Below are 15,559 nucleotides of genomic sequence, written 5' to 3' on the forward strand. Positions count from 1 at the left end.
GGGGGGGGGGGTGAGGAGAGATAGCGGTGCTCTAATTAACTGCAGCACCACTGCTCAGTATCGATGCATGGTTGTGGGAGGTCCTGGAGCACAACCTTTAGCGTGACTGTATTGTATTGAAGCTGTCGTAGGGTCATTTCTGTCTCGCTGTCCCAAACACTTCGTTCACACAGATAATGACCCTTCTTTAGCTGACATGTGAACAAGGCAATTGTTTTCCTGGTGATTCACTAAACATTCTTTCTGGTTTAAGACCTTGGCATGGCTGAGTCAGGTTGCTGTTGAATCTTTTGGAGATAGCCAAACCGCTGGGAGTGTAAGCGTCGAGATGTTTGCATCAGTGTGTATGAAGATTAATTTCTTTTAGACTGAGCTCTGGAGCTGAACATTATGGGGACTGGATGACTTAGTCTTAAAATGTGCTCGCTTGCACACACCCCGCCACAAATTAGAAATATAAAGCCGAGTGCTGCTGCTGGAAGTCTCCAGAGTCTCTCATTAGTCCGGCTAATTTCACATCATTTGACAGAATTTATTCAGAAATCAATAAGGGAAGCCTCAGAAAATGCCACATGCTTCCATTAAATCACCATGTAATCCCATTTGCACCTAGCATTAAAATCCCCATTCACCATAATCTCTGCGTGCTCCTGAAAAGACAGGGTGGAGTTGCTCCACTGACTTTTCTAACACCACACCAGAGACACCTCAGGACGAAAAGATCCAGCTGGTTTCAGTGGGCCACATTTAAACCAGCTATAACAGAGGTTATGTTATTTTCTCTGTTATAGCTGGTTTAAATGTAGTCCATTGTTAATACATATTGGAAAAACACAGACCACGTCTCTAATCCTGTTTGGGTGTCTCCGGCGTGGTTTACAGCTTCATTTCAACTATGACGCGCTCAGGGATTAGAAAGACAGGTGAAAATGGGGAAACATGTTCAACACCAGCATATATCTTTCAAAAAATAAAGCGTCTACTATTACTGATACAGTAATGGAATACGGTTTTTCGGTTGTGCTTCTCTTGTGAAAATATCTTAAAAAGGTTGGACAAAATATCGTGGTTTATTGTCTTTAGCCTCTGTGTAAACATGTTTAAGAAAGTAAATGCTACCAGTGACTCATGTGACAGATTGATAATGTCTTACATGCTACAAAAAATAGTTCTAGTCTACTCTTTTTATGTAAACCCTGGTGATTATAAGTAAAACATTAAGTCATCAATATAAAAGTTTCACTTACACACTATAAACTATATTAAGCAACATTAACAGCATAGAAATGGAAATTGTGGCATTTTATTGCGAGTCGATGTTAGGACCCTGTTAGTGTTAACGTGGTTGGCTCATTTCGTAGTACATCACATTTAAGACTAGCATTTACTTAATGGAATGTCTCACACTACATTTAATGTCATTCTAATATGTTAATTTACAGAAGTTGACAGGATATTAATAGATGTACTGTTTTAACCTAATCACCACACCTAGGGAACTAAATAGACTTTGATTTGTGGTTCAGTTCAACAAGAAATTAATATATTATTTAGGATTGTCATATCATCTATTTCCACCCTTCAGGTGTCTGGATATGTGCTTCATTTTGTGTCCTCAGCATAAATGTCTTAATGAAAAGGATTCCTGTTATATATTGTTTTTTTAATCCTTCCTCAACCTCACCATTTCCAGAATCACATGATCTCCCCCCCCCCCCTTTCACTCTACTCCACGATTTCCAGTATCAGGTCATCTCCCTCCAGGGAGGTGTCGGCCGTGACATAGACAACCTTAACGGTACCGGCCACCGGGGAGTTGACCACCGTCTCCATCTTCATGGCCGAGAGGACACACAGCGGCTGCCCTTTCACCACCTTTATGATAGGGGTGGGGGGGGGGGGGGGGGGGGGGCAGTGAATGAGCACCGGAGTCAAAGGTTATAGCAACAAGAAATGCATGCCTTGCTGGGAATGGGTTTACAGACACAGCTGTATGCATCGACAGTGTCCCTGTTGAACTTTTGATAATTTAAATTTTCAGTGTTATGAGAACCACAAACAAGAAGTCAATGAATCCTCTCAGAGCTGTATCGGACCGAGTGTTCAACGCTGTCAAGTACTTAGCACTAGCGCCGCCATGTAATATTGGCAATTTATCTTTTGATCAGAGTTCCACATTTAAAATACACTTTTCAAACGGAATTTCATGAATGTAAGGTATTTTATGCAACTTTGCATAGAATATCTCTTTTAAAAAGCCAATCTTTACGTTCATCAAATTCAGTTTGAAAAGTATAATTTTAAATGTGGAACTCTGATCAAAAACTAAATTGACAAGATAACATAGCAGGGCTAGATACTAGAGGCCAATCAAATTTGATAAAATATTACATAAGAGAAAAGAGGATAGACCGTGAACTGTAAACTAACCTTGGATCCCACTTCCACTTTGATCTCCAGGACTTTCCCAGGCATGGGTGCTCCCACCTGACCCTTGATGGACTTCTGAGCCTTGGGATGGAATTTCATTTCCTGGGGGGGTGAAAAGAGATGTTATACATCCGTCTGTCTGTCCAGTCTTCCCTGCTGAGCCTCATCTACCCCTTACAACCGTTTGTTTCTATAAATACAACCCACCTGGGACTGCCAAGAACATCAGTAAAGAACTACACCCTTCCTCTTCCTCCAATTATTTATCCTTCGCTCACACCTTTCATTCCACCATCTCCCAACCCAGACCCCCTCCCTCCCGTCTGTGTACCTTCATGGCAACAGTGTCTTTAACCAGCACAGATCTCAGCTGTCCGTTGAGCTCAAAGAAGACCTCTCTCTGGCCGGCCTTGTTCAGGTCACCCAGCGCCAGCGCCTTGATGTGGAGGATCTTTCCTCTCTCCAGCTCCACCTGAGATCAAACGAAGCCAGAGGGACAGAAGAGAGGAAATGGAATAGGAGGAAGGCCCAGAAATTAGATTATGTTAGAAAATTGAAATTAACACATGGGTGCCTAGCTCACAAGTCCAGCTAAAGCAATAAAAGACTGCATAGCTTTGTGAAATTAAAAAAGGGAAGTTAGTGGAGCAAGACAAGCACAATGTTTCCTTCTATTCCTTATTTCTTTTTACCCTCACACTGCCCTGGAATGTTTCCCAGCATGCACTTGTTAAAGGGCAGGGAAACATGGACAGATTCACTAGAATTAAACTGCTTAACAAATCTAAGTTATGTAGCATCTTATACGTGTGAGAAGATTGTATTTTACACTTATGCACACTATTGCATTACATTAAATATGTGTCCCTAGCTGTGTGTTTCCACCAGACTATAATTTGGACATTAACTAGAGCAGTGGGACAGACAGGTTGACAATCAGATGTAGGGATCGTCCCCAGCCTTCTAGTCCATCTGTAAACATTGTGGCTTTATTTACTGGACGCCTGTAAAGTGTCATTTTAAGACAATGACATCACTCTGTATCAGCACCACAAACACACTTCTGGTCTCCGCTAAATTCCCCCCCCCCCCCCCCGGCCGCTGTACTTCTTCATTTGTCTCACGCCTTTCCTCAAATCTCTCATCTCAGCGGTCGGAAACTCGTTTTTCCCTCCTTCCATTTGGGATTGTTATTCTGCTCTCCATCTCTGGGCCCCTCTCTCCTGCCGCTGTTAATTTCCTTCATCTGCCTCTTTGGCTTCTCTATATTCTCTCTGCTGACCCTTCCCCTCATCCTTTTTCTTTCTCCCATTGCTATCGAGTCTCCATTGATATTCCAAGCTAAGCCTTAGTGCGTAGATGAAAAAACACGCCGCTGCAGGTATGTATTGATCTCAGTTCCATTCTGCCTCTCTCTTTCTCTGGCTGCCCTGACTCTTCATCTCTTTCCCTCGCTCCATATTTGGTAACAAAACCTTTCTTTGCACTCAATCTCCATCACTCTCTCCACCCTCCTTTGCAGCTCTAGGAAAAAGACACTACGTCTCCTCACAACTGTTCCCATGAAAGACCGTAAGTGTCTGAATAGTTGAAAATGATTATGGTCAATATGTAACCGTCTGTACAAAATATGTTTTATCCAGAGCTAAATAGACTTCAACACCAGAGATGCCCCCCCACGCTTACTCCAGCCTGCTACACTGATGTTGCTACCACCTCCACTGCCTTCACTTCTATATATTATAAATCTGCTCTCATTTTTAATCCAACTCCAGGTAAGATACCAAGGCTCATCCGCTTTCTGTCCAAAAACATTCAAGCACCTATTCAGCTGAGCAGTAAGAATGCAAAAATAACAAAAAAAACTCTAAATTGCTCTTGAGGCAATATAAGTGCGTGCTAATTAAGAGCTCAAAACCGTGTCCTAATTCCATACGACCACCCCTCATTTTCTACAGTACAGTTAGAACTTTATATTCTTGTTGTATTTTGTTAGTGTATAGATGGTACTTGTTTTTAGTTACTGGAAACGATGCAATACTATGATAGAGTAATCAAATTAGATGTCAGTTCAGCCCAAATACGATACAATACAACTTACAGCAGAATTAGTTTAGAGTTTCCAAGCAGCTCCCCTCAAAAGAAAAGAAATCTACACTGAGCTAGACAACACAAACACCTAGGAGACAGATTAGGACATGTGAACAGCCATGGCAAAGAAACAGGTTTCATGAGACCCTCGGATCCAGATCTTAACTGGCAGCTCTGGTGTAGTCCCATAGACTGATGTATAACAGAGTTCTTCAGCCTCTTGTACCTAAACGAAGCAAGTCTAAATCGCCTGTTCGAAGGCAGAAGTTGGTATTCATAGTTTGAAACGTGCATGGAGTGAGAAGAGCTGCGGATTGTTTGACAGGCGGACCACAGACTTTGACGTGATTGTATAACTGAGTTTTAAGTTCAGCAGCCGGGCTGTGCTGCAGGACACCCTGAGTCCTAGTCTGGCTGCTGGTTTCAGACAACCTAAAAGGTTTTTAGAGATTGTCCCATATCTCAGTGATGCATCTGCTGTGTTCACATCTATGTCGCCCACATTTATTCAGGCTGACTGAATTTAACTGCTCATGCCTTTTGCGCTATAGTGTCTCAAACTGAAACATGTTTTAGTATACTCCACATCGTGTCTCTGAGAAGACTTTATTAATAAATATAATAATAATTGACTAGTGTTGCCTGTGACAGAGTAACGAGGGCGAGCAGAGCTGACAGGGTGTGTATTACTGGGTCCATGTCTGTGAAAATCTGTTGTTTATATTTCCATCACATGTGACTAATACCACACTGAGTCATCAGCATAGCCAGATTGGTCCATTTCATTTTACCCATGTGTATGTTTATATAAATATGAATGCACTTCAGATGCTTGGAGGGCTTAGTCTAAGTCAACATGCAATGACGATATATATATAACTCTGACTCTTAGCAGAACATTTAGTATTCTACATAATGTAAAATAAACAGAAGCGGTTATGTCCTCCCACAACATTCACTGCACAAAGAGAAATCTTCCCGGCTCGCTGTTCACTCTGGCTGATGAGGCTCTCCAACTGGATTTACAACAAGCTCGAGATGAAGTGCTCAACAATACCAAATGATTAAGCCTTTCTATCTACTTCCCACAACATCAACAACTCGGAGCTTTAGGTCTAGCTCAGAAAGATCTGGTGCTTAAATGTGTTTCCATAAAGACTTGCACTGTGTGCTGCCAAGAGCTCAGAAACAGCTCCTGTTCCAAAAGTCCAGGTACTGGTGTGGTTGTGCCTAGTTACAGCAGGCGTCATCTGGGAGGACAGGTGCCGTCACCGTGGATTTACCACTAACACAAACAAAGGCTTTCTGTCTGCATGCTCTTCTGAAAGTCCTTCCCTTTATACTGCAGATCATTTATCAGAAGACAAAAACATTTCATCTTCCTATAACTATGGTGTCCTTTGTTTTATTAACCCTGTTGACCTCCATTATGTTTTCTGTTCATCCATTAATACTACCCTTTTTAGAACTTACCAAATTGCTTTGGTAGCACGGTGCTATTGCCTTAACGTTGCACACTGTAATTCTACAAAGCAATCAGCACTGAAAGAAGTTGTCACGCATAAGCGCAAAAATAAATGTGCTTCTTCTCAGCACCTAATAATTACCATTGGTGATAGTCCTGAGACAGGCTGACACTCAACGACACCCACTCTGCCTGTGGCATCTCAAAAGGTTGAAAGAAGACTCACATCCCACTGCCATGGGTAGTACATGCACACACCCAACATCACCAACAAGTCAACTGGGAACTCAGTTCTCTCCACTGACGTCTATGTTTTCATATTTTCACTGCATCGCAGACAGGTGTCACATTATTACTACTTAGCTTACACTGATGCCACATGCATCCGATGCTCTTCAACTACACTGCAACAAACGGAGGGGGAGCCAATATGAACACCACTTTAAAAACTGAGTTGGATTAGAAATGACAACAACAAGATCCACTGTTCGTACCATCTTTTTACAGATTTATGTCCTATTAAAAACCAGTGAAGGAGTTTATCACTTTTCATCTCGTCTATGACAATAAAAGCGCTGGATGTCACAAAACTCCTTTCCTTCTAAATGGAAACGTATCTGAAATTATTCATTTGACAAATAAAATTAAATGGCCACTTCTAAATTGGTAAAAACATTTGACCTTATGAATTGAAGTGCTTTTTTCCCTGACACAATTTAAAGAAAAAGAATCTCTTCAGATCCCATCAGCCCATTTCACTGGTTACCAGTAACTTGGGATTTTACGGATTTTTTAAAGCTTTCCTGGCGTATGCGGCTCTAGAGTGCAGCCTCAGATCTTCGGTCCCAGGACTAAAGCTGACGGGGCGTTTGCAGTCAGATGTGAATCTCCCTGCCTGAAGATCTGAGGCTGCAGATTCAGTGACATCTTTTAAATCCCTTCAGAACCTCCACATCTTTCTAAAAACCTATTGGTGCTGGAGCACAGTTTAGTTGGTACTAAAATACTGCTACATTATTATTGAGTTTTATTTTTATATTCTTTATTATTGTATTCTAATTGTATTCATCCTATCGCAGTCCTGACAAGTGTATGAATATAGTTTAATATTATGTGTAGTACATTAATATGGGAGCCTATTTTTGTCATTGAGGAATACTCTAGGCACAGTAAAGAAAGAAAAGTGAACAGAAAGTTGACGCTGCATGCGACAGGTCACTTTTTTGACATGTTTTCATTCCGTCTCCCGCCTGGCACCGCTAATCGGACCTGATCTGGTGGGAGTACCTATCGTCATGACAACAGGGGGAGGTTAGTTTCTGTGGTGATGGATGATGTTGAGCAGAAATCAGAGTGCCTGCAAGTTCCAAAAGTGACATCAGTTCTGACAGCGTGGAGATGTGATAAACAGCAGCAGGGGGGGGGGGAATAGTGAGGGTGGAAAAACAAAAACAACAGTTGTTCATTTGGGAATGTCTGAATGACACGTTTTCCACTTTGGGAGAGAAAACAGCAAACAGACAGGTTAAAAACAAGGTTAACCGAGAGATGGTTAGAAAATCTATCTTACTGCATGGACAAGTTGGGTAGTTACCGGAGCTTTTAGGCTTCTGGTCAGCCAACATTTTCTTTAAGCCAATCATTTAGAATGCTGCAGGAATTTGAAAAGAATGGCACAGCACACACCCACATGTGGTTTCACAGCAAACTAATATATTCAAAAAGTGCTGAAGCTGAGTCTTAACAGAAATATAGGGACTTATTCTAGTCAGTGGTTGGTGGTCTGGAGTCAATACTAGATCAGCCTGACTGCTGCTGCTCCTGATTCTTTGATAATAATACAGCAGCAGAGCTGCTCATGTCCCCTATAATAAAAAAATCAATTAACAGCAGCCTCAAACCATTTTCCTGCAGCCAAATGAAGCGCTAATTAAACATGTTTGCCTTTGGCCGCTCTAAATCACTGTCAGTTAAATCTGTGCGTTAGTCATTATTAGAGAATCAAGGAGGGAAATATTAAAAAACAAAAGGAGAGGGATGCAGAAGGAAGACGCTGATTCCTAATTAATGATGTTTTTACTGGAATTAGAATTAGAAGGGGGTTTAGGAGCCTTGTGAAAATGCTGAAAGGTAACTTGTGGCTCGGCTGTCTTACTATTTTTTTTTAATCCAAAACACAAAAGCACACTTTAAAAAGGACTTATAAAAAAAGCTAAGTGGATAATGACAGTGTTTCCTTTCAATATGAAAACTCCCGAAATGTCTTTCAAAAGTGGACCAACTTTGAAAATGAGGAAGTTCTCCTGTTTGAGAAAGATGTTTTAGCTCTTGTATTTGATTAAATATAAACTCAACAAAGCCAAAAAGCTGAACTCCATGTAACTCACACAGGATGTAGACGTGCAGCACTTCAACATCAACTGTAAACCGCAGATAAGACTGGACAGGACGACTTGAATCCCGTACAGGAAACTTCCCTTGCTATTTATTTAAATGCTTTGACTTAAAGGAGAAATTCCCCTATTTACTGCAGATGAATACTGCAGGTAGCTAGCTGGCAACAGGTAGCTTTGTTATTCAGTCACAAGTGACAGCCAATTATCAGACCCTTTCACCAGGACACTGTTACATTCCTGCGCCCCACTAATTTGCTTGCATGTAAACCAATTAAACACATTAATTGTATTCCTTCATTAGACTGCATGTTCAGCTGCCTCCCTGTTACAAACTTAGTGATGTGTAACGGTTATTTTATATGTTGGTCCGAGATATGGTCCCCTATGCCTTCCACTGGCTCGATCTCAAACATCATAGGACAAAATTAATCTGATCCCCTGATAAGTGTTAATATCTCAGCCTTCCCACTGTATTAGCAGCCCTCTGCACCAAACTGCATCAAAGCAGTCTTGGATAGTCCTTCAAAGATCCGGGGGACGTACAAGTGACAGCGCCAGCCACAGGTTGCTGCGTTCGGTGGTTAGGGGACCACTAAAGGTCTAAATTAAAAGAGGCATCCAAAGAGCACCATATGATGGGACCTTTAAATCCTTTACCCTGTGATGCCATGTTACATCCTGCTACGCTCTGCGGTGCCCAGCTACGTCCTGCGGTGCCTTGTAACGCTGCACAGTGCCCTGCTATGCTACAAAGAACTACTACAAACTAACTCTTCATTCTAACCCCAATCGGTCGTCAGACACCGCCTACCAAGAGCCTGGGTCTGACCCAGGTTTCTGCCTAAAAGGAAATTTTTCCTCACCACTGTTGCTTGCTCTGGAGGAAACTACTAGAACTGTTGGGTCATTGTGGATTCTGGAGTGTGGTCTAGACCTGCTCTATCTGTATAGTGTCTTGAGATAACTCTTGTTGTGATTTGATACTATAAATAAAATTGAATTGAATTGAATTAAAAAATGGCTAATGTTAGTATAGTATGGCAATATCAGTTCATGTTCATGAGTATTGCAGAAAGAGGGATTTCCAAAAATGAAAAGGTCAAACTATGTGTTGCAAAAGCCAAGATATCCTGTCTCTTAGATCCTAGTATACCGCGGGTCAAGCACCACAACACTGCATCCTGCACTTCCCATAATGCAGCAGCTTTTCATTAGACCCTTTCTGTCTGGTGAACGCCTACAACTGAGAAATGAGTGTAGCTCCCCTTTGCACCAATGACCTAATAATGTAAAATGGTGTCTGGTAGAAAGTTGTGCACCTCAAACTCCTCGGCGATCTTGGGTCCGTCCAGGAACAGCCTGGTGTTGAGACAGTCCACTGGACCAAAGTTAGCTGGGGAAAGAGTAACAGATCAAAATCCTACTCTACGACAGGCATGTGTTAGCTAACGATCTATTAAACTCCACTTTCATACACACGGAGGACTGTCTATGACACACAACCACTGTAAGACCTGGAGAAATCAAGGGGGGCTAGTTCAGGAACAGCATTATCCCAAATGGAATTTAAAGAGGCCGAGTTAAGATCAGGGTCAGGGTGCGTTCAGTCTTAAGCAGTGAAGGAACAGCTGCACACTAATTAAAGCTCCTCACGAATCAGCCCTACCGGTTTAATGGCAACATTTCCTCACTCCTCAAAGCAACAATTAAGCTCGCTTTAATCCAGGCAGCTGAATCTTACAGTAGCGGCTTCAAACAACTTCCAGACAAGTTTGAAATGTGAGTCCTGCAGAAGGATTCAGATTAAACTTGGAGCATCACAGCCTTTTCCTGCCTCCTGCTGCTGCTGACGGCATGCTGTTACTGGTGCTGCTGATTTGGCTCCTATAGCACCACGTCTTGCTGTTCTGGTTTCTACACATGTACATTATGTAAATTCACCAGCCGTTGTTTGGTGTTGTTTCCACTTTGGGAACTGCACTCTTCCCTGAATCTGAAGCGGGATTCTTTTTTCTATTGACATCCTTTGCACCTGATGGTACAACTTTATAAGTGTTCCTGACTTAAAGCTGGATGCTAATTTCAAGCCTCAGTAATGATACAAATGAGAAGTGTGTGTGTGTGTGTGTGTGTGTTCCATGCAACAGATCCAATTTGATCAAATGCACAACAATTAAAGACTCAACTAAAACTATTAGTGGATTCCCCTTTTTAATCTACTCTGATTTTGCCCACTCACCGGTGAATTCCTTGAACTCTTGGAACACCTTGGGGTACATGGCTGCTGACATCACGTCTTCGGGGGTGATTTCATCACCGTGTGCAGCGCGGAGTCCCACCTCCAGGGCCTTGAAGTCCATGGGTGGGAGAGAGGCGCCGGGACGACCCTCAATACGAGCAAGGGACTTCAGCACCTGGGATAGGAGGTTCAGAGAGAAAAGAAGTGACGAAGAGGTAAGAAGAAATAAACTGATTACTAAAAAGTTTTTAATAAAAGTCATTTATCTGTCTCATGGTATCCCCACAGGACTCTGAAGCATGTGGGATGTTTAAAGTGACGGTTAAACCTTCACATTGTACGTGTGGATAAAAGCTGCCTCGTGTCAAAGCACTAAAGTGACAGAGGCTTTTGTTGAGAGGAGGAAGACATACGTGGGGAGCTGTTTGATCCAGAGAAACACTTGAATCGGAGACGATATAAAAGTTAATGCCAGTTTTATTTATTTATTTTGTGGTATAAAAGTGACACCGCTGTTGTGTTGAGATCTGCAGTGATAAGCACTTCATAGTTCACTCTCTCTCTCTCTTTATTCATCTTTTTCTCTCCAGTAAAGTGACATCAGCCTATCACAGATGACTGCAGTGTTGCTGCGTATGTGACACATCATCATGGTTCCTTCATTAGAAAAGATGGAGGGATAATTATGCAAGAGTGGAAGCGGCTGTAAGACTAATGATATGACATTTCATCTGCCACAACTTATAGAGACAATCGATCCGAGGATACTAATGTCTGGTGATGAGATTGGGTCGAGGCTGCAGCTTTTTTTAAATTTCTCACACATTTATTGAGATTGTGGTGACACAGGAGCAGAGGGTGGGAGGGACGGACAGGACACACAATTAGCCTGCTTAGTCTGTTTAGTCTGCTTCAGTGCTTCAGCTAATGTTTCCTGGAAGTATACAAACAGAAACCACTATTAACAAAGCTAAGTGCATACCTACCTCTCGTGTGTTTATCCAGCTTCATTCAGGTTCAAATAATTATCGCTGAAGCTAACATGCTAATTACTGTACTGCTAATCTGTTTGTGTGCATGCGCTTATTTGCACTTTAAACATAGCACAGTGTGCACCAAATTACCCACACATCTGTGCATACAGGCTGTACTGTGTTATGTGTGCATATGTGTGTGTGCACGCGCGCTATTGTATGCATGTCGGCACATTGGTGAGTGCGTGTGTGCGTGCCTTGCGGTTATCTCCAGACAAAAGGGCCCCGGTGCAATGCTATTAGTCACAGAGCTAACAGTTCAAAGATAGCTGACTCATTTGTGTGTGTGTTAGAGAAAGACACTTCAAAAGACGCCAGGCTCATTTGAGTCCATGCTCATTTACATTGCATCCTCGGAGGATCTAAACTGCTTGATTGTTTAAGTGTGTGTGTGTGTGTGTGTGTGTGTGTGTGTGTGTTGAAGAATGAAGGAAAGACAAAATCTTCCTTCAAGGTTATTTGCTCTTTTTCCTCCTTTCTCTTCACATCACTCTACAACACACTCCCTCTTTTTTATTGTTGCAGATTTTTTTCTACCAAACTTTCTTTCTTCCGACTGCGGTGCCTCTGAGGGATGTGGTGCATTTTTTTTGGACAATAATCTTATTTCTTGAATTCCTTTTCTTTCTGACGGCCTACTTATTCTCTCTCTCCTCCCCCTATCTATCCTCCCACGGTCTCGCCCTCCTGTCTTTCTTGCTTTCCTCTCCCTTGACCATTCTCTGTCCACCAAATGAACAGAACGTGACAGAACTAAGATGAGGAAACGCCTCATTTACCACTTTAGGTCTTAAAATGATTTCCCTCTGCATGCAAATACCGTTATGTGCATCTATGACAGTATGGGGGACTTTGTTGAATGCATACAATATGTGATATAAGGCTAACTAATAATGCCACCAAAGTTCCAGAAGACACCTGACTCCTTCCCATGCTGCTAGCATCCAACCATAACCTTCAGCTCCAGCACACTGCACACATCTCTCGGGTCTGGTCTAGGCTTGCATGCTAATGAAAACTAACAAATAAAGGAATGTTTTACTTTCTTCCCCAAACAACTTTTATTTCATCTAACTTACACGAGCTTGACACCAATTATTTAAATTTATACTCCACATACTCCGAGGTGTTCAGTGGGTGACAGTGAAAATGTATCACATTTGCCTCTAACTTGCAGCTTGCATGTAAACACAGGCACACACAATAAGCCCAAATGAAAACACTGAAAGGAAAGCAAGCAGAGCTGAACTCTTAATTTAACCAAATCAGAGTGATGGGGGGAAGAAATTCTTCATGAAGCGGTGTGTAAAAAAGCTTCTTTGTACATAAAACATTGCGCGTGGATAGCTGAAGACGCACAGAAGCCTCTTAGCATAAAGTATTCCAGTGTTGACTGAAACAGCTGAAGAGCTGAATGAATACAGAAAGTGTCCACCATATTTGTTTAATACAAAGATAAGAGACAATGCCTCAGTTTTGGGAAAGCTGAGACAGATTGAGAGACAGGGTTGGGGACAGTGTATGTCAAAACTGAAAACAGCAGCACTGTGATTGGCGAGGGCGGGGCAGCCTGGGAAGCTAAATGGCAAATATTTGATCAAATTATCTCCCAGCTGTTTACAGGGAGAGAAAGAACAAGCTGACGATGAGGGTGACAGGACGTCGGGGGTTGTCTTACTCACAGGTAAACAAAGAGGAGGAGAGAGGTGCACGAGAAGCAGTTACTGGAGAGAACAATGAATACACAAATAAATGGATGGAAAGGTTCATCAACCCACAACTAATAAGGGATAAAAGGAATAAAAAGATAGATGAACAGGAAAAAGGACCATTAGCTTAATTCAATGCAGTTCTTCAAAAAGGGGCAGTGAAGAGATGAATTACATTTCATTCATCCATTAATTATATATCAGGCTCTGCAGAAATGCACAGTGGTGTAGTGTCTGCACACTCTGCACACAAACACCCAGTTACACATGGTGACATAATGAGTCCAACCATGTCCTGTGGAAAAGAGCAGACAGGGTCTCACAGCTGATATTTGTGTGTGTGTGTGTGTGGGGGGGGGGGGGGGGGGGGGGATCCACTAGTTTCTCTTCTTTAAAAGAAAAAAATACTGTTTGACTTTTTTGGGGGAAATGTCAAGTACGCCAATATGTCATCAGGTTTTAGAGGAATGTGACAATTCTGCCTTTCTCCATGCAACTCTCCCGAGGAGACCTGAAGCTGCTGGTCTGGATGCAAATGAGAGGCGCTCCCCTGCTGTGTGCAGTGGTGAAGAGAGGAGAACAGACAAGTGGACAGAGGGAAAGAGGACAGAGCAATCTCGCGGTTTTCTTCCCCGTTTGCGACTGTCAGATGGAACCACGCACGGGACAGCATGTGTGTGAGTGCACTCGCATACGCACGGGCCTTTAAATGGGCTCTCCCGAACGTGTTAGGGCAGGGAGGAAGGAGGGAAAGGTTGAAGGTTTGGTAAGAGTCTTTTAAATGAATGTTGCAGTTGTATTTATCTCAGTAGATGTAGGTCTTACACTAATCTTAGGGGGACCTAAACTGCCTTTACATTTCTACTTATTCTTCATGAGAACCAGAAAGGAAATGATCAGAAATCCGTGGCGTCTACGTCCTGTAGGACCCACTGCTATACCTTAGATCTGAACGGCTCGGGGAATCCTCCATGTGGTATCCCGATGTACCCCTGCAGGAACTCGACCACAGATAGGGGGAAGGACAACTCATCGGCCCTCTCCTCCACTTCTGCCCTGGTCAGGTTGTTCTGCACCATGAACTGGGCCAAGTCCCCAACGATCTTAGAGGATGGAGTCACCTGAGAGGGAGGGGGAGAGATTGAGACAGACGTGTGAAAACCAAACCGATGTGTTCCTAATCTATGTTAAAGGCACCCTGCACGATTAGCATGTAGCTTTGCATCAGTAGAAACCCGGTAGTATTTCAGAATGGCCGTGCTCTGCTCTGACAAACTCACACAGAGAGCCGATTCAGGATCATAGTACAGTTTTCCATGGTGTGATTTTGCTTTTACTTTGATTCCAAACTGTTTGTCAGGCTGCAGCATTTCTCTCTGTGGAGTCCTGCTGTGTGCTCCTCCTGTCAGCAGCAGGCAGGTAGGGAGGCACATCCACAACGCTTTACCAACAGAGAGAAGTGGTGACAGAGTCTTTGTTTTAATCAAGATGCTGTCTATGAAGATTAAGTGCTGAGTGACCCGGAGAAGGGGGAGGGTCGTGACAGTAAAATGAGAAATGAAAAGACGTGTGTATCTTTACACTCTTTAATCATTAGATTTGGCAGCCATGAACTGCACAGGTCTTCTTTGTGAAAACAGAATGAACCTAAAAATAAAGAGGAGAGGAGGAAGAGCGAGGAAAACATTCATTAAAACCACACGTATTCATTGTTTCATTACTTATAATGGCATATCATTATGGTAATAGCACTCACTATTAACATAATGATAAGTCTTTTTGACTGAACAGGACACAGATGCAAATATCAAATTGTACACATTACTTTTATGTCGTAACGACACAGATTTAAGGCTTCCTGTTCACTTCTGTCTGGTGTTCCGACCATTAACGAGAGACAGAGGGGTCAACTAATATGACCCATTAACAGTAATAACAAAAACTACCTTTTTATGAGCCTGACTCATAGTTTGAAAGAGCTGTAAAGTTAAGACATCTGAAGAGAGAGAGAGAACAAAGAGTGGCTCCACACTCACTACAAGATGCATTTTTATGAGGAAATTAGTCCAATCAGATGGCAGAGAGACAAAAGGAAGAAGGAGTGAGAGAATGGGTGAATTTAGATAAACTTGTCCCCAAAGAATTCCCCAACAGAGAAGTTGACTCATTGACTATGAGGCATGAGACATGAAGCG

General features: G+C 42.5%; 1 protein-coding gene and 1 long non-coding RNA gene across 3 annotated transcripts in view; one reads left to right on the top strand and one right to left on the bottom strand.

Annotated features, from left to right (window-relative positions):
- The first annotated feature begins 4 nt into the window (after window positions 1–4).
- Window positions 5–9,608, top strand: LOC117962037. The gene is made up of 4 exons (XR_004660548.1): window positions 5–73; window positions 4,758–4,760; window positions 8,082–8,087; window positions 9,598–9,608. It is a non-coding gene; the product is annotated as an uncharacterized LOC117962037 (long non-coding RNA).
- Window positions 1,186–15,559, bottom strand: part of LOC117962033 (pyruvate carboxylase, mitochondrial-like) — a 252,631-nt gene continuing 238,257 nt past the window's right edge. For both annotated transcript variants that reach the window (XM_034901074.1, XM_034901075.1), the window contains exons 22-27: window positions 14,306–14,485; window positions 10,622–10,796; window positions 9,702–9,775; window positions 2,762–2,902; window positions 2,431–2,532; window positions 1,186–1,875 (exon numbers count right to left, since the gene is read on the bottom strand). In XM_034901074.1, the coding sequence (XP_034756965.1) occupies window positions 1,726–1,875; window positions 2,431–2,532; window positions 2,762–2,902; window positions 9,702–9,775; window positions 10,622–10,796; window positions 14,306–14,485 (822 nt within the window). In that variant the 3' untranslated portion in view covers window positions 1,186–1,725. The remainder of the gene's footprint in view (window positions 1,876–2,430; window positions 2,533–2,761; window positions 2,903–9,701; window positions 9,776–10,621; window positions 10,797–14,305; window positions 14,486–15,559) is intronic.

This window comes from Etheostoma cragini, chromosome 19 (assembly GCF_013103735.1).
Source record: "Etheostoma cragini isolate CJK2018 chromosome 19, CSU_Ecrag_1.0, whole genome shotgun sequence".
NCBI classification, from domain to species: domain Eukaryota; kingdom Metazoa; phylum Chordata; class Actinopteri; order Perciformes; family Percidae; genus Etheostoma; species Etheostoma cragini.